The sequence below is a fragment of the Corvus hawaiiensis genome, chromosome 2, assembly GCF_020740725.1.
Source record: "Corvus hawaiiensis isolate bCorHaw1 chromosome 2, bCorHaw1.pri.cur, whole genome shotgun sequence".
NCBI classification, from domain to species: Eukaryota; Metazoa; Chordata; class Aves; order Passeriformes; family Corvidae; genus Corvus; species Corvus hawaiiensis.
In genome coordinates this window covers 43,739,209-43,764,969 of record NC_063214.1, presented here as the reverse complement: position 1 = coordinate 43,764,969, position 25,761 = coordinate 43,739,209, and the positions used below count along the sequence as shown (strand labels likewise).

Here is a 25,761-nt window from a genome sequence, read left to right as displayed (position 1 = left end):
AATTGCCTATGTTAACTTTGATTGAGGGTATATCAGTTTGTGTCAGCTCACAGTCCACTCTTTCAACTCTAAAATTCAAGTAAATGTCTTTTGCATGTGTGTGTGCGCCTGGATTATCTCATGTTAAAATGCTGTTGCTTTAATTCTGAGATGAATTACAGCTCAGTTCACAAATCTAGCAGCAGTCACTACTTGTTCTGAAATAAGTGTTATTCACTGAGGTATTTTGCTGGATGAATACTTGACCAAAGCTACTGATATCTGAAATAACACCTATTCAGAATCAGTTTTCTTTTCTTGAAAAGAAAAAGGAATCAATAACCATTTATTCACATCCTACTATTGAATCTCCTATGCTTAGTATGTCTTGAGCAGTCAGATCCTTTCATTTGTGATGTATCTTTGCAAATTTTATGCTACAATGGTGAGAACTGCACAATACTGAGCACTGTATGAACAGGCAGTGAGAGGGAATGTGTCCTGGAGACCCCATCATCCAGATAGTGCAGTCTGCTGGGGATCCAACAAGCAAATGGTCAGAAAGGAAAAGTGAGGTGACTAAGCTTACACAGGTGAACAGTAGAAGGAGTGGAAATATAACTGAATTTTTTCTCCTTTTTCCAGAAAGCTGGGAGCAAAATTTTAAATAGCTGTGCTTATTCACAGGACACACCATGTCTCATGTTAATGAAGTGTTCATGAATTAATTTTGGTCTCAATTTTTTTTTTTTTGTGGTAACATATGCATCCATTTGTTGATGACCAAAGGAACTAAAAGAAGAAGTAGTTATGAAACAAAGAAATTTCCAATGATTTTTGACTGAGGTAGATGGGAATTTACATTGATTTGAACTGAAATGAAGATGCTTCTGATGTTTAAAAGTGCAGGACATATATCTTAAAACAAGAGAGTTTGTTTATTTATACTGCTCTGCCTTTGCTGGTTCTTTTTTAAATCTTATTTTCTGTAACCTTAATTTATAGTTCTCAGAAGGGATCTATAATACAAAACAGGTTTTCATTAATGATAACTTTGAATATTGATAATAGCATGAAGCATAAATCACAAAAAAGTAGCCCATATTTGAAAAATGAAAGAAAAAAGGGAGAAGAAAGCATTTTGTCTGTTTAATGCATTCTTGTTTGTGAGATTTTACATTTTTGCTGGCCTTTCTGTTGTTTTAAGCCAAAGAATAGTAAGCTTTGGTACCTGATTCCCAGAGACCCATGCTTTTGAGCTGGAGAGGAGCAACCTGCTTTGCTCCGATCATGGGTTAAGCAATAGTTAAAAACAAATCTTGGTAAAAAAAAAATATTTCTGTATAAAATTTTTCTACCTCTGATAGTTACAAACTACTTCCCTGACGTTTTAGGTTAAAAAGTATCTTAAATGATACTGCTCTTTTCCCTAAGTTGGTTTCTAGGTTATGCATTCTTTGCCATAACTTAATTTGATCTAATTGCAGGTCCTCTTCACTAAATGCAGTAAAGTCAGAGTTGTTGGCTGGATATTCTTTCTGATGACCACATAAAATTAAAGCTACATATAAAGCATATCAAGTAAGAGCCTAAATTAAGTAGAATGAATCAAAGTGGACAAAATACACAAACTTTCTTGGGCTCTTCGAGCACTTATCAACCTCAACAGCACTGACGTAACTGAAAATAGACTTGAAGAGATCTCAGAGTATAGAAAGTACTAGGGCAGAAAGAGTGGTGAGCTGAAAGAACTGCTGCTAGCCCTGATAAAACCTACACTGTAATTCGGATTTCATAAAAAGTATTTTAATTAGCATTATCAGAAAACCTATACCTTCCCTGAACTGGCAGATGGAAGGCATGTAAATATTGATGCGATGGTATAAGAGAGCTCTTAGGACACAAGAGGTGCTTTTTGTATAATTTCAAGACATTTGTGTGACTGTCGTTCAGAACAAGATGAGAGATTCCTCCAAAAATGTCAATCAACCTCAGTTCCTTCCCTCTCACCTAAACAATTTCTTTAAAAGAAGAAAATTGATTTAAAAGAAGAAACAAAACTGTGCAGTACTCCTGCATTCTGCAGCAACTTGCATTCTCTACCTCTTTCTTCAGGTACTCTGTCCACATGGTCCTGGAGACCCATGGGATGGAAACTAATGTTGTACCTCAACCTTGAGGACCATAGTCAAATATCTAGTTGCATTTTCTTATGAAAAATTAATAATTATCTAAGTTTTGTGATTTTAAGTAATAAAACCCCTGAACAGTTCACGACTCATTGATAATTGTAAAAATCAACTCATGATATGGACATTGCAAAGGATATTGCACTCTTGAAGCCCTCATGAAAGATCTGGGCTGTGATACATACTTTGAGGGCATGAGAAGCAGTAGTACTGCTCTGCTATAAACTCCTGATTCGAATCTTCAGGACTTTGGAGGGGTTTGAATCAGAATAAGTGTAGCTACATAGGTGAAACTGACTCGTATATAAACCCATCCAATTGTTAATTTTGTGTTTGGGAAAATTCATTAATTCCAAAAGTGAGTCTGTTAAATTGGTATTCAGGCAAGAGAACCATGAGTTCTCTTTTTTCTGTCTTGCTTTTCCAGGCTGTTGTTAAAATATCCATATGCTGTTTCTAAATTACCTCGATGTGTACTTCAGTAAATTAAAATAAATAAATACATAAATAAAATCCATTACCATGTAGATATAATTATCTGTTCCATTATAAAAATAGATAAAGTGCAGCTAAGAAGCAGCAAAATATTGAGTAATTCTCTTTGAAAAGACATAATATGGTAAATCAAGTTACTACATCAAGTAATTCTCTCTGAAAATGACATTCATGATTTCTTTTTTTTTCATTTTTAAAAATTTTTTTGTTATTTTTGGGTTTTGTTTATTTGTTTGCTTCAAGTTGATCTTTTGATTATATTAGCCAAACTCCTATCCCTTGGAGGAATTCCAGCAAAAAAGACATGAGCTTTGTCATTTATACCTAAGTATTAGCCTTGTCTTTCTGGAAAAGAAAAAAGAAACCCAAAATATCTCTTCCTCCAGTCAGTTTTCTTTCTGTTTTCATTCCTGACCAGTAGTGAACAACAAAGAAAATCTTGCCTCAGGCTCAAATAGGTTTTATAACCTTCAATTTATAGATTCCAAACAATAAGTATGAACAACACACTATATTTTTCCACAATTACAACAAAGTTTTTGAGCTACTTCTACTTCATCAGACTGTAACTGGCATATATTTATGCAGGGCAGAGAGCTGACAAACCTGTACTGAAGTTAGGAATAATATGTGCTTTGGAAGATGCAAATGAGTGCAGCAAACCTTGCATAAAACTCATGTGACATAACAGTTAACACTGCCTTTCAAGGATGACAATGTGAAACTGGACAAGTTCCTTTGCCTTTCATTACTCCTTAGTAAAAAGTGCAAACAGGGCCAGAGTGAAAGTGGGTCACTGAGAACTTGTCCACATGTAGTAAATATTCTGTCACTTTTGTTGATTAAAACCCAAACATTCAAGTGTTAAGAAAATAGCTGCCCCTTTTATAATGTTGTTGCCAAAAGGCCAGAAATGTGAAGACTGTGTAGGAGGTTGTCACTGCTGTGATGACCACAGGCAGAATATGAATTGAGACATGAAAACCAAGTGGCTAGTTGGATTGTTTTCCATTGTTTGAATTGAGGGCAACTCTTTACTTGTGGTCCACAATAATTCTGCATTAGGAAATAATTAAAAAACCAAAAAGGACAATTCAGTCATCCTTTTATACAAATTACTGGATTTCTCTACATTATCTATTTGCTTTTTGTGGATTAAAGGACTACTACAGGCTTTGTTGTTCAGTGCACTGTAAAAATGATGAACTTTCAGAATCAGTTTTGGAATAAGGAGTCTTCACAAGTGAAAGAGAATTTAAGAAAGTAAATCATATGGAAAAGATAAAGCTGTTCTGTACTTCAAAGTTTTTTTTGGGGGGGGTGGATTTTAGCCCCAATGTCTTCCTATACAAACTCCTTTCCTTTTTGCAGAACGGGGATGCTTTAAAGGCAAACTGTCAGTATGTTAGGAAAATTGGGCTGATAGTGTGGACTTAGTGTACTTAAGTGAACATTGTAACGCACTGACTCACTATACTGATCCTATAATTCATTACCTCCTTTTTGATTAAATCCTTCCCAAAAATGGAACTGAAAATGTCTAGCAATACCATCCATAGATGGTATTCTCTGCTGCTGAATAATGCAGAACAGCAACATTTACTTTTATGTTTATTGAGTAAGTGCTGCTCAGATTGTAGTTATTCCTGTGAAGACAGAAAAGAGCAAACTACTCCATGAAAGAACTGTGTGTGTCAGAAAGTGGGCAGAGGAATTCTGGCTAAATGAACAAAGACGGAAAGGGCAGGATAGGGACGGGTGGGGTATGGAGAAAAAAACACCCAGATAAAAGCAGCAGCTTAAAAGGTATTACTATTTAGAAGGCTCCTCTAATTCCTTCGGGGAAGGAGGTAGAAGGGAGCAGTGAAGTATTTTTATATATCATTTTTTTGTTACGTCAACTGCAGGTCCTTGGTTTGAAGTATTCACTCTGTAATCTTCATGCTAGAATCTTAAAATTGGCATGCAGCATGGTGAGGAGCCAAATTATTAATAAAGTTCACTGTTAATAACTTCTCCTGTATCAATGGGCATTTTCAAATTTGTACCTGAGAAAAAGAGACACAGAGCTGGCAAGTATTACTCTTTGGGTCAGAGTATGCTAAACTCCAAAGGTCAGAGCACTTTCCAAGTGCTCTGACACAAAGCAAGCCCACTGTCCTACCTGTAACAGCCATCTACTGCCAGGACACACCTGCAGAGCTAAGGGAAATGCTATGTGACAAGCAGGTAAATGCAAAATCCGTTCACATTATGAAAGAATAGGTTTCTGGGGAAACAAATTTCAATTATAGAAAGAAAATCTATTTTTTATTTTAAAATATGTATTGCAAAGTTAATAGAATATTTTGAGAATAATTTTGATCAATGGAATGAGCGTAAGAGTGAAAACAGTAGGTATAATTTAAAAGATGTTAAGATATCTGAGAAAAAAATAACAAACCAGCCACCTTTCTGAAAAGAAAAAAGAGAGGGTTCAAGTTATTTCAGATGATAAAAGACTGGTCTCAAGATTGAAGTCAGGTTAATAACAAGTGGAACACCTCAACATGGAGAGAAATAGTATTTGCAAGATGAATATCATCTCTATCAGATACAGTTTTGTTCTCTTTATAGATAGCAGGTTTAAAGGTAAAATGGTCAAATATCACTTTCACTGCATGAAGCAAGCTATGTGCAAAGGAATAGAAACATATTTAATGTAAGGAAGAAATGGGAGAAAAGAACAGTGAAAGAAAACTGACAGAGGGTTATCAGAATTCAGCATGGAGACGTAGGAGGGAAAAAGATGTGAACAAATGCTAGACCTGAGGGGACATGCCAAAGTCAGAGCCCATTTGGACTGTGCTAGATATTAATAAAGATACTGCTCTCAAATATATGAACAGCTTACAGAAACAGCTAAAAACCTGTTAACTGGCTGCATCTGAGCTATGGGGTAAATGCTCTGTCCTGGTCATGGCTGCCCAGCCTGAGGCTGAGCTGGAGAATGTGTTGGCTCTGGTGCTGCTCGGACACCTACATTTCCTTCCTAAGGCTATCAGTGATGGTCACCAGTCCCTGGGTTTGCCCAGACATGCTACCAGGGAGACATCCTGTGCTAGTACATCACAAGATATCTTTAGACACCCACATGATTGGTGTCTTCCTCAGACCTACGTTTACCCTCTTTTCAGTGTTACTGTAGAAAATCAGGAATGAGTCAGCACTGTCTAAAGGTCTAAAGCAGGACAAATAACCTGCATCCCAAAATCAGTTAATTTTGTTTAGCTGGACTATTTCATGAGGATCATCATAGCCTGATCCACAAGGTCAGGGTGGGTTGTGCTGTCTCGAAAGAATAGATAGGTGTACTGCTAGATCTGATCTGTTCCTGAGGTTTGGATTGTAAACTGTATCCAAAAGTGCAAGGAGGTCCCTTGCCAGGGCTGGTTCACTCTCCTAAGCCAGGAAGGGCTGTCTCTAAGCAGAGTTTTACTCATGGACCGTGCAGCTGCTGCTTCCCCTCCTGACAACCCATTGTTATGGTCTGCCCAGCAGATGTCCCTCGGCCACTGCGGGATGAGAGCATATGGATGCAGAGGCTCTCTCCTTTCTCTGTGCTGATTGCTGTCAGTAAATAACAAGTTTGAACTGGTCGCTTAGAGCTGGAAACAGTCAATACCTAATTTTTCCCAGCCTGTGAATGATGCATGCTGGGTCACTTACAGTTCTTTCAGCTCTTTTTGAAGTGACAAAGAGATGTTATAAGAGCTGGTGTTGAACAGTTTTCAAGCACAAATAAATATAAAATGTTCCGGTGCTACAGCTGGGACTGTTGTTCCACAGCTAGTGGTACGTCTGCTAAAATGAGCATAATTCCTATTGAAGTTTCACTACTTCACACGTTAACAGAATGCAACACTGGCAAAAGCAACAAGACTTCTCATTATGATATCCTGTGTTCATACCTCGAATCCCTGTGGTCTTCCTAGACTTTCTTTAATATGTTTCCACGCAACAAGGATCTCTGATACAGACAAACTCGTAGCTTTGACATCGATGGGAGCAGCAGTGGGTTCTGTATTAAGAAAAATTGAAACAATAAACCTCCACTGTAACAGCTTGTATTTATCAAAAATAATCCGTCTGAAACTGTCATTTACTTCCTTTATTCTACCTTAATACTTGCAAGAAGGTATGACATTTAGGTGGAACATGAAAAACTGAACAAGATGAAGAGATTATTATTGTTGTATTTCTTTATTTGTGTCAAGCTGCATCAATATCTCATCACTGATGATGAGTGCAGCAAACTGTGAAAGAATCTCGTCTGTGATTCTTTAAAAAAGCTTTAATATTTGTATATATGTCCCCTGCCTCACACACCTCTTTCACAGCCCTAACTGCAGCAGTAAATGGAGCATTCATTCTATTTGTGGCTTCTTAGTGCCATTCTGTCAGCTCAAGATGAGCAATACCTCGCTGGGGTGCTCAGTCAGTCCTGCCCTGGGGCAATACTGAGTAGGAAATGATACCTAGCACTGTAGTGAAATGCAGTGTAAAAGATTTTTTTTAGGACTATGTTATTATGTCCTTGAAGTCACAGGCACCAGTGTTTGGGATGTCCCACCTTCTCTCTGCTGTGAAGCGTTTACTATTTATGAAGGCACCAAGACCTATGGTTTGTCCCTCTGATTACCTGTGTTGTTACCTTTGGCCCTCTGTTCGTGTTTCTATCTCCATGCTATTCATAAGACACTCTGCAGTCCTGACCTCCTGGTTATCCAGAACAGAGGACCCTTCCTGTGGCCCAGCAAGGCTGGGTGTCCTTTGGTGATGCTGGGGTATGGCCAGGGTGCTCACTGGAAGCACAGGGCTGTAGGATGCTTTATATACCACACTTCCCCAACAGTGTTGTCATAGGCGTGTTTGCCTTTGTACTTTCACATCAACACACACTTTATAGAGGCCCAGCTTCTTTCAGTGGTTGGGACGTTGGTAAATGTCCCCAGAGATTTGCCATGACAGGCTATTGAGCACCCCACTACTCACTTGTATCACCTGTTACAGTATACTGGGAGTGACAAGTTTCCAGAAATTGTCTCGTTTGAAACTGCGATATGAGTCAAGGAAATCTTGTGTGTCTTTTGGTTTATTACATAAATATGACTGAAAATTTTCTTAAGACCAGCTGAGGAGGCAAGGCTTGTATTTATACTGTGGAGCACACAATAGGGTGGTTCACCACCTTTCTGGTGGAGTTCACTTGCTCAGCAAAAACGTGAATTCACATTCCCCTGGAGTCACAGAGCCTGTGATTTCTTCCTTGGCCTAATGTTCCTCATTACATTTCTAATGTGTTGATCTGCTCCTGAAGGGCAGGCAGAGGTCCTGGTTTTATAATATAGGGAGACACATCAAAGAGCTTTCTGAAAAATGGGTTTTTTTGGGACTTGTTTAACAGGGTTACAGACAAGGAGTTTCCTTGCAGAAAAGCCTGAGATAAAATGATATATTTTTCTCCGTGATCAAACCACCTAATATGTAAGATACCTAACATCAGTGTTGACTCATTAGCTACCCTCCTTTCTCTGATCATATTGCAGCCGTTGTTCTAGCACTGTTGCCCTATACATATTTTTGACATGGCTCATATAAATTTTTCATCCTTTTTGATGTCTGACTTTCAATGTTTGTTACTCTTTCTTGATCTCTTTTTTTATTTACATCTGAAGAGAAGAAGTAATTCTGATGTGATCCAAAGTAGTGTTTGCCAACAATGAGTATTACTAATAAGTATAAAATGTGTTTGGAACTTTTTAAGTAATAAAGAATAAAAAAAATGTGTTCAGGAATACGAGAAATGATCTTTTAAATTCAATACTGAAAGAATTGCACTATGAAGAAATACATTGCTTGTAATATGACTTTCTGTTCAACAGTTATATCCTGCTTTCTATTTTATGTACTACTAAGATTTGTGCGGCAAAAGCTATTTTCTAGTTTTTGTATTATTGAAGCAATTACCTTGTTGTCAGAAAAGATTGCAGTGGGATAAATAATTTGAGATGTACACAAAATATTGGTTGGCAGACTTTACATTTGCTATAAATGCAGGTATCATTTCCTCTTCATAGCACTCACTAGGAGTGGTTTGTATATTGCTTGAATAGAAACATAGAATATTTTCTGATGTTTTTAAAAATCATTTTCAACAAATGGAGCGGAAATAGTTTGGATTTTTTTTATGTGAAGAAAATGTATTTCTCGCATATTCAGAAATAATTCATTGCAGTTTCCCTGATATTAGGCACTGAGAATAGTGTTCAGCAGAACAACAGAAATTATATATTTGGGGATAAGATACATTATGACTGTCTGAACGTTTTTGGAGACTAAATAGCATTTTTTATTGATTCAGATATGATGAGGACCATATAATTTCTGGTGATATAATACAGTCTGTGGTTCACTCCAATGTCATGCTTTATTCTCTGTGTCTAAAATTAATGATAAGTTTGATAGGTTCATTAGCTTTTCTTGTTATGGTCACTGATGTTATAATCATATTATTTTCTTCAGATCTTGTCATTACACTAGACCTATAGGTGTCTACCTAAGGTCATACTTCTTGAAAAAAGCAAAAGGGCCAGCATCTTTAATAGTCCTTTTAATATTCCCTGTTTGAATTAAAGATGCAGTACAATAAATTCTCGTGTGCACAATGTCCGTGAAACATTCTCTTTCCCTGTGCTGCAATCACACTTTAAAGAAACATGATCAATACATAGGTCTTTGGGATGGCTGTAAAATGGCAGGACATGCATTTACACTAATTGCACTGATCTAATGTTCAGTGAGGGAATCCTGAATTTTGACACTGGAAAGTAAAGAAAGAAGAATCAGTTACCAGCCATCAGTGTGTTTTACCTATTTATGACTGTAAACTGATCTGTTTTTCTGAAATATTCATCCTTAAGGATTTCCACATCATCTACCTTCAAAAACAAGTCCAAGAGCCTACTGAAATTTATGTTGTTTTAATTCTTCTGTGGAACAGAGCCTCAGCCAGGACTACTCAACCAATCACTTCATATCTGTTCAGTTCTTTGATTTCAAAAAAGATTTTTACAAAGTAGCCTTATTCAAAACTTGAGTTCTTATTTGAAGCTAAGAACCGCAGTCTGAGCAATTGCATTATGACTGCAGGCATTTCTTCATAGTTGAGATTTTGGGATTTCAGCCAGGATCTATTTCTGTGATAATGCCTCTCTGTGGAAAAACCCACAAGAGATAAATCAGAAGGAAAACCTTTTGTGTCAACTGTAGGTAAAGAAAGTGGTACCATTTGCTTCATTGCTAGAAATAGCCACACAGACTATCTTCCAAATCAGAGAACCTTCAGTGAACTCTTTCCATTCCTGAAAAATGGGGGACTCCACCAGATCTGCAGTGAAATGGCTGCCATCAGGATATAAAACTTCCCCCAGAATCTTATGCTTAAAGGGAAAAGATACCCGGTTTCCACAATAGCAGAAAAAAGATTACTGTTTCCAGGACAGGCCTTCAGACTTCTCACTTTTCCACAAGTCCTTTCTATTTTCTCCTACTCTCTGACCAGTGCCTTTGCAGAGGACTTTAAAACACAAAAATTAGAAGAGTGTTGGAATGAGCTAGCAGTGAAGACCTCTGCCCTGAATATTTTTGATTTAGTGATGAAATATTCTTACTTGTTGGGTAGAACTTCTGAAGCCTTCTCCTGTTATGATGCTCTCCTGCACACTTTCTCACAGTGTACATCCTGCTGTGGCTCTCCCTTCCCTATGGAATAACCCAGATTTGTTGCACAGCAGAGTGTCACCTGGGAAAAAGGAGCTGCCTTATTCCATGAAGACTTTACCAGAGGGGTGTTGCCACCTTCATGAACGCGAATGGTTCGTTTCCATCAAGTGGCATGGCAGACAGAGATACCCTCAGCACTTGAGGAGGGGATGTGCCCATTATATTGATGGCACATCTGCCTTCCCATGGGACTAGTGCCATTGATCAGAGGAGTGCTTAATAAGTTCCTGTATGTCAGGACTGTGATTTCATTCCTTAAAAAATCATTTGAGACAGCTCTAGCTGAGCTTTCACAGGATCTCTCCAGACAGATCATCTAGTAAAATCAGGAAATAACCCTCAGTAGTTTACAGCTAATCTGCCAATTTATTAGTTTTTGGGTTCACCTAAACCCCAAGTAGTTCAGCTTTAGCTATGAAATGAATCACAGGATTTCACTTCATAAATTTAAGATTTTAATTAAAGACATTGAGGCTGTATTCAAAAGTGTGTAATTGCATATTAATTCCTCTCAATGAAAAGAAATTAGTAATTTATTTTTCTAAATATAGAGAAAAAAATTGCAAAGGCTTTTGTATGGTCCTTTGCCTTTCAAATAACTGAGAGCTTTGGATCTCCATTGGCTCGATGAATTACCACAAATCCATACAAAGCAAGAACAAGACCTCTGTGCAGTATCATTGCATCTTGTATATATTACAGAACTGCATCTGGAGTCCCTCAGGAGGTTTTGAACAGTGAGTATGAGAGTCTTCAGGCTTTAACCTGTACTGCTCAGGGCTTTCTATTTCCTATATAGAAGTTTTTAGTAGTATTCACTACTCTGTTTATCAAAATTATAGATCTTTCAATTGTTGTGAAGATAATTCTGTCAGGTGCCTGAAGGAGAAATTAGGTACTGAAATGAACAGAACTGATCCTGTATCAGCCATTGAGAAAATCATTAACAAAAAAACCCTTTATAAAAGACCTAATTCATCTTGAAACCAGTTGGGTTCCTTCTTTCTTCCAGAAGTTTATTTCTATTTCCTTTTATATTGTCACCTATTTCCATACTGTAGAGTACTCTAATTCATATTTATCCTTGTGCTTTTAGGCTGCATCTATACTTGCAAACTAAATAGGAACAGAGAGACCAGGCACCATCCTGAGCATGGAGATACAGCTACCTGTAGCATCACACTGTTGGCATCATCCATGTTGACTCTGGGAAATTTGGGCTGCCCCAGGTTGTGACAGTTTTATCAGAATAATGCCCTGATACAAATTAAAACATTTGAATCTTTTTATGTGTAAGTTCTACCCCATCTCCATGTGTGGAAAAACAGTTTAAATTTTATTTATGGTACATTTGAATAGAAAATTCTGCATTGTTTAATTTGGAAGAGATTGAATTTCTGACAATTGACAATACCAGACGTTTTCACTACAGATGTAAAAAATTTCACTTTCACATTCTTACTAGCTATCCTGTCTATATAATCTTATTTATTTAAAATAAATGAAGATGTTCATTATTGTTGTCCATTCCTTGATTATTTATAATATCAATGTCTTATTTACTTCAGTTTTTCATGCCTTATATACTCTCCTAACTTTTAAAAAAACTAAACTTACTTTTTGTCTGTACTTGTGCTATTTTTATCCTTTCCTTTACTTAGATTGTACTATGTATGGTTCTTACTGATTCTGAATATCTTTAGAGGGTATATCTGTAGATCCTCAGATGTAATGTTCTGTCTCAGAAATGTACCATTTCTTGCAATAAAAACTTCAAATATCTGTTACACCTTTGGCTTAGAGACATTCCAAAACACTTCTATTTTTAGTTTCAACTGTTTATTCCAGTTAATAAAATAATTTCCTGCTTTTTAACGATGATGTGTTCCACTGTTATTTGTTATTATCAGCTTTTCTATAGTGTCTTAATTATTCATCAGAACAAGGCTATTGTACTGTTATTTCTTCTCACTTAGTCAGTACTGGATAAAGAATCTGCTAATTAGCACAGCCAGAACACAAGGTCATTAGTCCTTACTAATTAGTTTTTACTATCCAAACTACTCTGAACAGCTAAATTCTCCCATAAATAACAGCATTCTGTAGTATATATCAACAATTTCTCAGCATCCTAATTGATCAGTATAATCAGCAACTGACCTCTAGCTTCACTTTCAGCTCTTTTGATTGCCCTTTTCCAAAATTACGTGGAACCCAAGGTTATTCTGTTTTATCCAAACACTGGTTTTGTATTTCCTGATGCATTGTCACATCATCAGCATGTTATGACATCTTACTTTTGTTTTGTCTTTCCTGTGTAGCTCGTAGTTTGTCTAGCCATGCCTGTTAAAGAGAGTCAGCCTGGTCATCACTGTTATCAGCACAGCCTTTTCCATCTTCTTGCCATCATACTTTCACACTCTTATTTCCTTCTCCATTTCTATATTTGTGATTTTCCCAGTTTTCATTTTCCAGTGAATTAAAGCCACACATAGAGATTGCATATGTTTTTCCCTGATACTGAAATATTGTATTAGTAACCTTGGAATGCTTAGCACCTCAGTATTTAAGTGGAATGCAGTCATCAATAAAAAAGAATGCATAAATGTTTATGTTGTAACAGTGATAACATTGCTTTTGTTCATTGCTTTATTTTCAGTGTCTAGTGCCTTTACAATTTTTTTTCTTCTGTGGATAAAAATCATCTGTACCTGCACTGAAACTCAGTACTGTTTCAGTGTGTTCTAGCATGAATCTGATACCTTATTTTCCTGACAGAAAGTATGGTCAGAAGATTTCTCTCCGTTCTGTTCACGATCCTTTTCAGCCTCAGGCCTGCACACTGCAACCTTTCTCTTGGCAGGTAGCCTGATTTGTGGTGCTCTCCATGTGGTCTCATGTCTCTTTCTGTTATTAAAGTTTTTCTTCATTTAAGGTTCGGGCTTGTCCTTCCCTGGTGATGGAAATGTCTACTGTGTCCTTCTGCTCTGCCTTCTTATTGAAGTAATTGTGCATCTTTTTTCTATCCTTCATCTTCTGAGCATCATCTTCATTCCCTCTTCAGAACTATTTCTTGGCTCTCATACATCCTTACATGTGACCTCTATTTTTTTCTTTTCTCTTTGATTACTTGCTTTTTTTTTCCTTTCCTAATGTTTCTGGGAAAGGCTCCTCCTTCAAACTTTACTACTGCATTAAGCCACCTTTTCCAGAGAGTCACACATGTACTTGCTTGTTTATCTCCATGGGTTAAATGTCTAGTTTTGTACAACCTTTTTAACTGATTCTCCATACTATTCTCTATTCTTCCATTACATTCATTTTCACTTTTAGCTCCTGGACAGTCTTTCCCATGAACTATATTCTGGTGATGATTTTTAAGAAGTCAAAATACTGGTTAGGGAGGAAAAAGGTCTGAAAGTATCTACAACCAGTTAAGACTTTCTTGTCTCTTCAACTTTGGGTCACCACTATCACTGATGCTTCGCCAACCATTGGTATAATTCTGTCTTCTAAATATCTGTTGGCTCTATGTCCAGGTGGAGGCTGGTGACAAGTGGTATCCTCAGGGCTCTGCCTTGGGACCAGTGCTCTTCAATATCTTTATCAATGACATGGACAGCGAAATCAAGGGCACCCTCAGTGAGTTTGCAGATGACAACAAGCTGAGTGCTTGAGCTGACACACCTGAAGGACAGGATGCCATCCAGAGGGTCCTGGACAAGCTATAGAAGTGGGCCCATGGGAACTCCATGAGGTTTAACAAGGTCAAGTGCAAGGTTCTGCACCTGAATTGGGGCAGTCTCAAGCACAAATATGGACTGGGAGAAGAACTAATTGAGAGCAGCCCTGAAGAGCAGAAGGTGAGTTCTCATGGATGAAACGCTGTATATGAGCCAGCAATGTGCACTTGCAGCCCATAAAGCTAACCACATGCTGGGCTGCATCCAAAGCAGCGTGGGCTGCAGGGCCAGGGAGGGGATTCTGTCCCTCTGCTCTGCTCTGGTGAGACCCCACCTGCAGTGCTGCATCCAGCTCTGGGGCCTCAGCACAGGAAAGATGTGGACCTGTTAAAGCAGGTCCAGAGGATGGACATGAAGTTATTCAGAGTGCTGGAACACCTCTCCTATGAAGACAGGCTGAGAGAGTTGGGATTGTTCAGCCTGGAGAAGAGAAGGCCCCAGTGAGCCTTTCTAGTAGTCCTACAGTACTTAAAGGAAGCTTATAAAAAAGGCAGAGATTTTTACACAGGCAGATAAACAGATTAACAGGACAAGGAGGAATGGATTTAAACTAAAAGAGGAGAGATTTAGATTAGTTGTTAGAAATTAATTACTGTGAGGGTAGGGAGACCCTGGAACAAGTTGCCCAGAGAAGTTGTGAATGCCCCATCCCTGAAAGTGTTCAAGGCCAGGCTGGATGGGACTTTGAGCAACTTGGTCTAGTGGAAGGTTCTCTGCCCACAGCAAAGTGTGTTAAAGCTTGATGATATCTAAGGTCCCTTCCAACACAAATCATTCTATGATTCTATTATATGATCTGACTTAATAGACAGAAAAATATTAGCCACTCTATTTACTTCTGAAAAAGTGCTCAGTGTTTTGGTCAAATGGTCAAATTTTCTGAGTTCTTTTACTCAGAAGGCAATGTTTTAAGCCTTTTGCCTGACTGAATCACTTTATGTAATCAGAGGGCAGTCTGTTGTGTTACTCAACATCACCTGCCAAGTTTCTTGCTTAAGAACAACTCAGAGGCACCACAAAAGGGCTCTGAATGTGAATCAGAAAGCACACAGTATGCTGTCACAGTCATACAGAAAAAGGAGATGCATTCATTCTTAATAAATATGAGATTTCTTCATGGTTCAGAATCTGTCCTGTGAAAACTCTTTGTATTTTCCAGTGTGCTTAGCAGAGTCAACATGTTTTAGACTTCCTTAGACAAATTTGTTACACCGTTAAACAATAGTAGATCCATTTCTAGATAAGGGAAAACTTGTAATATGTAACATAAAGCCATAATTTTTAATATTTTTATCCTATTGCTTTTTCTAGATGTTTGCTGAGCAGTGAATTGAATATGTGATGAAAAGCAAGTAAGCAAAGGGTTTTCTGGATCAGCCCTAGGACCATAATATATTGTACTGTCAATTGTTATTTAATATCTACTCTTTAATAGAAATCCTTGAAAAATGGTGCCTTCAGTTGTTTAGCTCCTTTAGCATGACAGTCCATACCTCTTTCAAAAGAAGTACCCCATTTTCATAGCAAACTCCAATGTGTATTGTCCTCAATCTTCATATTGCCCAGAATTTAGCTGTAATAAACTGTTTCATTACTCCTTTAAATTCTCAGTATATTACCTTGGGTTTTTCTGGAGGAAATATTTTTATAAATTAATTTTGTACTGTAATGTCACAGCATCTCATAGTTTTCCTGAAATATAAGTCTTGCAAAATATTTAGGCCCATAGAATTCCTCTTACAAAAGACAAGTCTAATGTACAGACACACACAGAGACTGAATTAGCAAAGCTATAATAGATAGGTACTTTCAAGTTACTGAATTAAAATCAGAAAAGTTGGTTTCTAGAGAAAGTTAATTTTAATATTCTATTAAGACCATTTGTAAAGTTCATATTTTAAAGTTCATTTTATTAAAGGACTGATAGGAAAAAATTGTTTATATATTACTAATTATACTATTTCCAGTCTTGTTCAAATAACAAGCAAAGGTATAAGGATGCATTATTACAATTCAACATTCAGCTTTTGTTAAAATATCTTTTGCTACTAAAAAAAAAATTAAAGTGTCTGTCTCCCTTCCTTTGCAAAACTTTGTTTGCAATGAACTTTCTGCTTAGAGGATGAAATTATTAAAAAATAAAAACATCGCCATTGGCCTCACAGTATCAATTTTCTTTGAGGATCAGGGAATTCAAATGAACCATTTTCAAGTTGTACTGTGCAATTTTTACAGTTTAAAATGAAATTGTTTTCATAAAAATATGACTATTTGGTAATCCTGATTCAAAAAGTGGAATAAAACCTAATTACTGGAACTGCTTTTAGCAAAAACAGCAGCTCCAACACCTCTAATTACTGTGAGAGAATAGTAGTAGACAGTGTCTGCTACATCATGGTTCCAAAATTATAAATTTATTGTGGGCTAATATGAAATAACACTTAATGTTTTCCAGCTTCACATGAAATATTATTATCTTCACACTGCTTTTTCATAGAAAGAGTATGAAATTCCTCTCATCTGCACTAGGACTCTGCTTATTTTATTCTCTTTAATAGGAGACAGTGCAATAACTCAAGATAGTATAGTAAAGAAACACTGAAGTTTATGAATTTCAGTAATGGAGCTGCTCAAAATATTCTTGTGGATAACGTTTATTTGCCTTTTTTGTGCATGCCTTTTTTTTCCCATACTCTGGGTCCTGTTAAAACAGAACAACTTCTTTTACTAGTCCAAATTAGTGCTTGTTGGTTGTTTTTGTTTGTTTCTTTTCTGCCCCAGAAAATACTGTTTAGAATTTATATCAATTCTCAATAGAAAATTTCAAGAAATATTTTTCATTTGTTCTTGAGAGATATTCCTATAATTCACATTGAAGACTGGGACATTAATGCAAAGTCAGAATTTTCTACTAATGAAATAAAAATTAGAACAAAATTTGTTTCTGTGCACTTTTAGAATGCATTAACCAGGAAATGAACATTCAAAAGTGAATTTATTTAGTCTTTGAGCTGTTGTCTGATTAACCCATCAAAAAAAGGATCATGAATCTCAGAAACATTAGAAAATAGCATCCTTTCTTTGCTCAGTGTTAGAGAAACCCTGTCTAAAGTTAAGGCTAATGATTTCATATTAAGGATGAACTTTCATGAAAATAAGGCTGGTGTTATTTTTTTCTTTTTTCTTTTTTCTTTTTTCTTTTTTCTTTTTTCTTTTTTCTTTTTTCTTTTTTCTTTTTGATTGTGACAGATGTGGCTTGAAGTCTATTCCTAAACTTTGTTATTTGCTTTCTAGGTAAGCTTGGCAAGTTAGTTCACTTCCTTCTCTGCAAAATCTGTTTTTATTTAGCATTTCTGCAGAGAAATTTTTAATTTAAGATTTAAAAAGAGTGTTATAAGAGCATGCATTATATATGAAAGACTTAATATTGCTCACAGTATGCAATTTAACTTCATGTTGAACTGACCTCCTTCAGCTGAGCAGATGACCACAATAGGGCTGAAGGGACCATCTCCTTTGTTGTTGTAAACACCAACTTTCACCTCAAAAGGAGTCAGAGGTGGCACACTTTCATCTCTGTAGATGAATTTTGAAGCATCTGAAGATGTCACCATTTTTTCCTTCCACCCACGCGTTCCATTGGGTCTGAAGGCTACAATATATCCGAATCCTTCTCCACTCTGAAACTCTTCTGACACTGGCTGAAAAATTTTCAGAAACATACTTATGACCAGAAACTGTTTTATTAATTTAGAAAAAAGTCACAGTTGTATTATAAGATTTTACTTACTATACCTGTCCTCATAATGACAATAGCTTCCAAAGAGGAACATTCTAAGAGAGTTTCCTCAACTAATTGCCATACTTAGGTCATTGTCCTAGGACTGAATGAGCTCCTGTGCTCAGAAAAATGTTTTGTTTTATATATCCCACTTTTTGGTTAATGCTTTAACCAGTTATCTTTAAGTGGAATAGCCCCTAGCAGTGGCCTTGTTAAAAATATAGAGCAATATATTGAGAGTAACATGATGTGCATGATATGTACTATTGTGGGACTCCTTTGGGTTTTAGGTGCCAGCCTGTCTAAATTCTCTTCCAAATGAGGTGTTAAATCTTAGAGATTTAAGCCCAGGGTTCAACTTAAGGCTTAAGATGCAATGTAATAAATCTAAGTTGTTCCAATTATCAAAAAGTTTTTAAATTTTTTTTTGGTTGAAAAACCTCATTTGCTTTTCCTTCCTCAGAGCACCTGTGAAATTAGCCACCTAAATTGTGTCTCATCTGACATTAGCAGGCAGTTAGAAAAGGGATTTATCTGTTTTAGAGTCTGTGTACTGCAAAAGCTAAAACTTACGTGTCTAACTCAATGAATGGAACTTTTCATGCTAATTAGTAAATTAACAGTATCATACATTTTTTATGAAGTCAATGGACTAGTTTAGGGATTAGGTTATATTTAACAGCTGTCTGCATATTAAATCTATGAGTGTCTAAATGGGTGTCTAAACTACCTCTCTTGAAATGCCCATCATAGATATACAGCTAATGGACATATGAATCAGAGCCGGGGCACAGCCAACACTGAATCCTCTCCCCTCCATATTTCAAGTGAATATCTCATCACCTGGCACTCCACTTGCAGACAAAATTTTCTACCCATCCTTCTGAAGCTGTGCACTGCACATCCCAGAAAAAATAAAGTCATGCAAAATTAAGACAGACTTTGTAACCTCGTCTCACCCCTGGGGCTCTGGTTTCCTTTGGAAGAAAACTTTGGCCTTTGATAGAGTGTGAGTTACAACACTCTCCAGTAGTCCCCCGACCCAGTCACCTTCGAAATGCTACAAAGACACTTAATAAGAATATCACATACTAATATATCTTATTAGGGACTGGGGTTAGGTCTGTTCACATCAGATACAGTTCTAGCCACCTGGTATTTTTGTTTGGGATTCAGCAAATTCTCTCCTCATAAGTGAGATGTTGATATTTACCCTTATAGAGTATAAAGCAAACTGAAGTCAGCTCTGTCTCAGCTGTCTTTGGTAGCTGGTGTTGAAAAAGGCAGATGTGCCAACAGAAGGCAGTCTCTTTAGACATCCTTAAATTTGCCAGTTGAAACAAGTAGAATTTGGTGTGTCTCCTACTATCTGAATTGCTCCTCAAATTGGCATATATATGTGTGTGTGTATATATGAATTTTTTATGAATCTGGAACTGTTTATGATGAATCTCCTTAAGAAAAGTCTCTGTTGTACTGTTTTTTATGATTAGCAGAGAAAGCAACTCCCACTCCTCCAACTGCCCACTGGCATGACCATATGTCTGTGTTGCATCTTGCACCACAAATATGTTCTCAAGAGTCTCTTTAGTTTCATATTTTTATTCAACAATTAAAAATAATTATTTCTTAATTGAAGTTTAAAAAAATTTACCTGGCTTTTCTTCTCTTCTCTTAGCTATTATTTCATCTGGTGTTTGCATAAGTTCCAGAAAAATCAAATAAACCCAAACTGTAGATCAGGAAGAAAAGCCTGATGAATTAGTAGAACTTTGGAGCAGATGCCATAATGTGTTCTACTCAAACCTCATGAAAATGAACAGTACTTTGAAATTTTAGAACATATTTAAGAGCAGTGTTTTGTGTTCATGTGTTGACAAGATTTGTTGTAAGGAAAACCCAGTAGAGTACTCTTTACTTTGTCCTTGAAGAAGTTAACATTAAACAAAACCTGTAAACAGAAAAGTCCCTTACCTCCCATGCTATTACTAATTCATGTCGCCTTCCACTTCTGCCGCTTACATTAGCTGGAGGTGTCTTTGGAACTGTGTGCAAAAAGGAAAAACAAAACGAAACAAACCAGAATATCCAAGTTATTGAAGTTTTCCCCACAGTAATAAGTTTCTGCAGAAGACATGAGGCTGTTAAATCAGAACAGAAGTAAAAACATAGCACTTTGTATTAAAGAAAATTTGCTCAAGCTTCATTTCAGAGAATTGCACACAAGCTAGAAAACTCAAAGCATATGCTGAGAATAAAAATAATATTGGAATACAAAATTGCTTAAGCATGAGGTCTTCTGCAGATTGGTAAAAATTTCAATGTACAGATCACATAAGAGATAAAACAGGAATGATCTTGTTAATGTTTATCATTTTTTAGCAAACAACTTGAAATGCCAGGAAATCTGACATTTTTCAGATTTCAGGTGAAATCTTAGGACATAATTAGTAATGTCTCTATTGTATTTCAGGTAGTTAGTGATTTAGAATGTTTTAATTACTGTAAATCTATTTTTCACTGCTCTACCAGGGAGCCAATTTTCAGAAATTTTAAAGCAACCAACCTTAAACATCCCTCATTGTTTCTTAAAAAATGCTGGAAGCAGTGTTACCCACAGTTCTTGAAAAATTGAGCTCATAATTATAGTTTAATAAACATGAGCAGCTGATGAAATTCTTTAAAGTAAATTATAACTATCATCACCATTTTGATTTGGATTATCATATTTTGAAAAACCAGAAATGTAAATTGTTCCTTTGGAATTGTATAATTTCTTTTTCCTTGTTTAGTACCTCTAATGAAACTCCTCAAATGGCCAGTCTTGAGTTTGTTTACTGTGAGGAGGTAATACTTGCATTCTGTATTTGATTAAATATGTCCTAAGATATAAACTTTTTCTTTTCTTCTTTACAGCAGTACATAGGTCATTGGGAAAAATGTACTGTGAGACTTTAAGTGTTTAGGCCTTATTGCATGTTGTTTAGCTTATTTACTGAGTAGCACTGTGCCTTTGAACTATACAAAATAAAATGCATTTAAATAAATGTACACCATCCTCTTTGTTTCCTCTGTTGGTCACTGATAGCTTAAGTCACTGAAAATGCAGTTTTTATTAGATCCTGTCAGCCCACCTAAGACTTCAGAATTCATTTGTGTAGTCCGTCCTTCCTTCCTTCCTTCCTTCCTTCCTTCCTTCCTTCCTTCCTTCCTTCCTTCCTTCCTTCCTTCCTTCCTTCCTCCCTGCCTGCCATCCTGCCTGCCTTCCTGCCTTCCTTCCCACCTTCCTTCCCTCCCTCCCTTTGACATGGCAAAAACATAATGAATTTTTTCTTTCAGAAACAGAATTTCCCTCTGGCTTTAAAAAAGGAATGGAAAGAATACAATCAGTGTGCAACACTGTGCCGAATGTTCTAGCACGAAAGATGCAGATGAAGACTCATCTGACAGTTAATTAACATCCAAAAATTATGATGCCATCTCTAATTGAGCATATTTAAACCTTGTTTAGCACACATTTTTCTCTTGCTTTTCTGAGGCATTTTTGGGTAAATTACAGAGACAAATTAAGTTTTTATGTAGGTGCCTGCCACATTAGAAATGAGAGTGTATGCTGTACTCCTTTGAAGCATCGAACATGATGGACTTATTTAACCTGCAGCATCCTCTTTCTAGAGTTTTCTTGTTAACAACATTGCAGACTGTGGCCCTATTTAAATGAATAAACGTTAAAAGAATAAAACTGTCAAAACAATGAATTTCTTTTGCACCAAACTAAAATGTACACTCACACAGTGAAACTCTTTCAAATGAATAACCATTAAAAGAATAAATGTGTCAAAAGAATAAATTTCCTCTGCACTGCAGCAAAGCACGGTATACACAGTTAGAAGGAGACAGTTTGAAATGAGTAACTATTAAGTGAAGAAAACTATTAAAAGAAAACATTTTTGCCAGGCACCAAGGCTGTACATCAGCCATGCTTTCAGCAGCACCACCTTTACATCAGTGTTATATCTGAATTTACTCACTCATGGCCTAAGTTTATTGCCACACAATTAATGACTTCCCAATCTTTATGCTGTTAATTCCCAGCAGTGACACTCATGGCGTTGCACTTGCACCAAATATACAAATATGATGGCTAAACTTGGCTCCTGGAAACAGGGTATGTGTGCCTGAGGAACAAGGACATTAAGACCTCTTTTTTCAAAACTGAGAAGTTTGGTATTGTTTCTTCTGAATAAATACACCCCAGCTCTTTGCTGTGTTAGTATTCAACATCTCATTGAACTGCAAGATGAGAAAATGTTACCTGCTGGAAACCAGATTACTCCTTGGCTTAAGACTGATCTTTAGGTTCAGAAATGGTGACTATGCTTAGCTGGATCATATGTCTAATTCTGATCAACACCTTCTCTTTAGCCCCTTTGCTACCTGTTCTCACTTGTCTCCTGTTTTATCCTTGGACTGTAAGCTCTTTGGGATCAAGTCACCTCTTCTTTCTTTCCTTTTTTTCTTTTCTGAGCCACTGGTAAAGTTGGAAGTTAAAAGGCAGGTCTCTCCATCATTCTGGTAATGTGAACAACAAATAGCACTAAGAACAGTGTGTCTGAAAGACATGGTGACTAGCTGCAGTTCACAGTAAAAAACAGGCTGGATGCTGGCACAGGTTGATGTTGAAACCTCCACTTAATGCAAACAAACAGAAATCTTGGAATGAACCTGCCAGGAGTTTGATTCAAATGCAAACAGCAGGATGTTTTCCATTTTCGTGAAATTACTGTGATATGCTGGAAATGAAAGTAAAATTAAACTCTATTAAAACTTATCTCCTCTAAACCAAGCAAAAAACCCATTAACATTTTCTCTAAGAACAGGTACGGAGAATGTAGCCTTCAGCAGTCCTACAAAGCATTTGAAAAGATACTTCAGATATAAAGGAAGAAAAGGTGATATGGAAGGATAAACTTACACATGAAGCCGTGGCCAATTGTTTAATAATTCATGCATATCTTATCATTACAAGCTGAATATGGATGAAAAGCTGAGTTTTAATTTACGACAAAAGATATGCACAGAATTGCTGTTACTGAGGGTTTTATGTATGGGAACAGTGGTTATAGAGTGCTGAAAAGTGCTGACAGTGTCACCTGTGTATTTTAAACCTATATTTAAGTGTAAAACATTTTAATGGAGCAGTTTTTGAAATGGTGGGTAATAGCATAGCTATGAAATGACAAATATGTGGGATAGATGTTCACTTTTCTTCCAGACTTCCACTGTGTCCAGCATTTTAAAAATTGCTCTGTACTTTAGGGTGATTTAATTAGATCTTAAAACTTCCTTTTTTTCAGTTTGCATGGCTGATGGATTATCTGTGGGGTTTTTTTTAGTTTAGTATTTTTTAAAATTTTTTAAATGAAAATGGTGGACTGCAAAGATGAGCTGATTCAAATATTTTTGGTACTTTGGGCAAAATATTAATACTTATTAAATATTTCATTTTGACATTATAAAAAATGAAGCATATCAATTTGATTTTGAAAAAATGTATAATTTTTATTTTGCTTCGGTTTTTAAAAATAGAAAAATTAAAACTAGAAAGACAGATGAGAGAGAGTATTTCAGCTTGAGTTGACAGAGATTTTTAATTTTAATCTAAAATTATTATTTTAGTTCTAATTTGCAAAAGAAAATAAATCAGCATTTTGTTTAAAAGCAGTTGTGCTCTCTGTGCTTTTACATCAGTGAGTAGAACTAAAAAAAGGATTTAAACTATCTGTAGATTCCTTTCCTAATAAAAAGGAAAAGAAAATGTCACACTGAACATGGAAAAGCTGAAAGTACTTGTAAGCCAGTTCATGCTCTTTTTAACATTCCAGTCTTGTAAATAAATTTTTAAAAATGTTATTGAATGAATAGTTAATAATTTTAAAGTGTTTTTCTGGTTTTTGTTTTGGTTTGTTTGTTTTTTTTCCCCAAGGAAATGTCTAGTGGCTTATTTAAATTGTGTGTGTTTTGTTTATTATGAAGAGAAAATAGAGATTCTTAATTTTGTAGTCTGTCTTAATTTTTGGGCAGAATAAAAGTATTTAGCAGCCAAAATTATAATTTATTACAATTAAGTATAATTGATTGCATTGTTACATTAGAAATCTGTATCTAGATTTAGTCCCTATCCTTTAACAGGGAATAAATGAGAGAAAAGGAGGTCAAAGAGAAGACTCTTACTAACCTAGTGTTTTTAGACTGAGATGCTTACCTGAGTTGCACAAATATACAGTTTTCTCAAAAGCAATTGAGACCAGATTCCCAAACCCCAATTCCATACTTAATTCACAAGGTCTTTATTACTCACATGAATCCTGTATTCTTTAAGATATTTTCCACATGGATATTTTTTGAATAAATTCTGAAACTTTTGTCAAACAAAGAAAAATTAAGGAAAATATTGATATTGCTACACTTTTTTGGAGATAAATTAGACTTCGCTTTAGTCCTTAAGAAATGACTTGTACCTTTGCTCAAGATACAGTTGCTGTTACTTATTTTAAAGCTTTTTATAACTTAAGATACCTATGTAGTTTTAAAAACAACACTTTTTAGCTGTAGAAAAGGTATGAGTGGAGGAAGGAGGGCTTGTCACCAGCTTGGCAGAACTTCTTCATGTGAGACCAAAGCTATAGCACATTCAGTTTTTTCTCCTCACTTGCTTTCCATTCACCTTCTATAGCTATGCATTTGTGTGTGTGTATCTCTATATATCTCCTGCAGTACACATCTAGGAAACAGGGGGGTGTTAAGTGAAAACCCTTTTACTCTGTGAAAGACCAGCCATCAAGTTGTCACCCTCCCAGAATAACAAGTCACGTGTCATCTGTTCAGGAATGAAACGTGCAACATGCCAGCATCTCAGAAGTGGATGACACACATATTTGACTACTGGAAAACAAGGATGCCTCTACTGGTCTCAGCATCTGAAATGTTGTTCTAATTTCCTCTGTATTATTAATGTTTATAATTAAGTAGGAGATTGAATTCAGTGCTATTCACTGACAAGAGGGTCATATGTGATTGCAGGACTCTGCCTGAATAGTCTCCAAATCACCACCTATAGCACTGAAATCTGAGTGCAGTGCCATACATACATGCTAAGAGACAAATGCAGGTGCTTTTCTGTTACATCTTCTACTAACACACACATTTGGATTCCTTGTCAATATTAGTTTGAGCCTACAATTCAGTGTCTAAGTAGCTTCCAGTCAATGATTACAGACTACTTTCTCCTTTTGTTTTTCTTCATGGAAAAGCGCGTTTTCTGCAAAGACATTAGTAGACCATGCCATTATCTGCAAATATCCCAGATAGAGGAGGTTATCCATTTTTGTTTTTCCTAGTGCAAAAATAATTATGATTATGGGAAAAGCTGGAACTTCTTTTATACAAATCATAAATAAAACAGTACCCCCAACAACAAAAAACCCCCTGAAAATAAAGCCAATCTAAAATGCATAACTTTTCCTGGGACAGAGACATTTCTTGTTTTGCTGTGAGAATAAGGGCAACTTAATGGAACATAAGGATTTATTAAAAATAAAGCCAGGGTACAGTCTGCTACTAATAGAGTGCATCCATTGTTACCTCATAAAATCAAGTTTGCATGCATGATTAGCAGGTTAAACTTTGATTCTACTCAATTTCCCTCTCTCCATGTTTCCCCATGAATAGATAATATAATTGATGCTTT

The 25,761-nt window shown here is 36.2% G+C and overlaps 1 protein-coding gene across 6 annotated transcripts in view; it reads right to left on the bottom strand.

Annotated features, from left to right (window-relative positions):
* The window catches only part of CNTN5 (contactin 5), a 618,861-nt gene that overhangs the window by 8,044 nt on the left and 585,056 nt on the right, over nucleotides 1-25,761 (bottom strand). For all 6 annotated transcript variants that reach the window (XM_048294601.1, XM_048294603.1, XM_048294606.1 and 3 more), the window contains 3 exons: nucleotides 19,986-20,056; nucleotides 17,697-17,931; nucleotides 6,614-6,723 (listed from right to left, as the gene is read on the bottom strand). In XM_048294601.1, coding sequence (XP_048150558.1) covers nucleotides 6,614-6,723; nucleotides 17,697-17,931; nucleotides 19,986-20,056 — 416 coding nt within the window. The remainder of the gene's footprint in view (nucleotides 1-6,613; nucleotides 6,724-17,696; nucleotides 17,932-19,985; nucleotides 20,057-25,761) is intronic.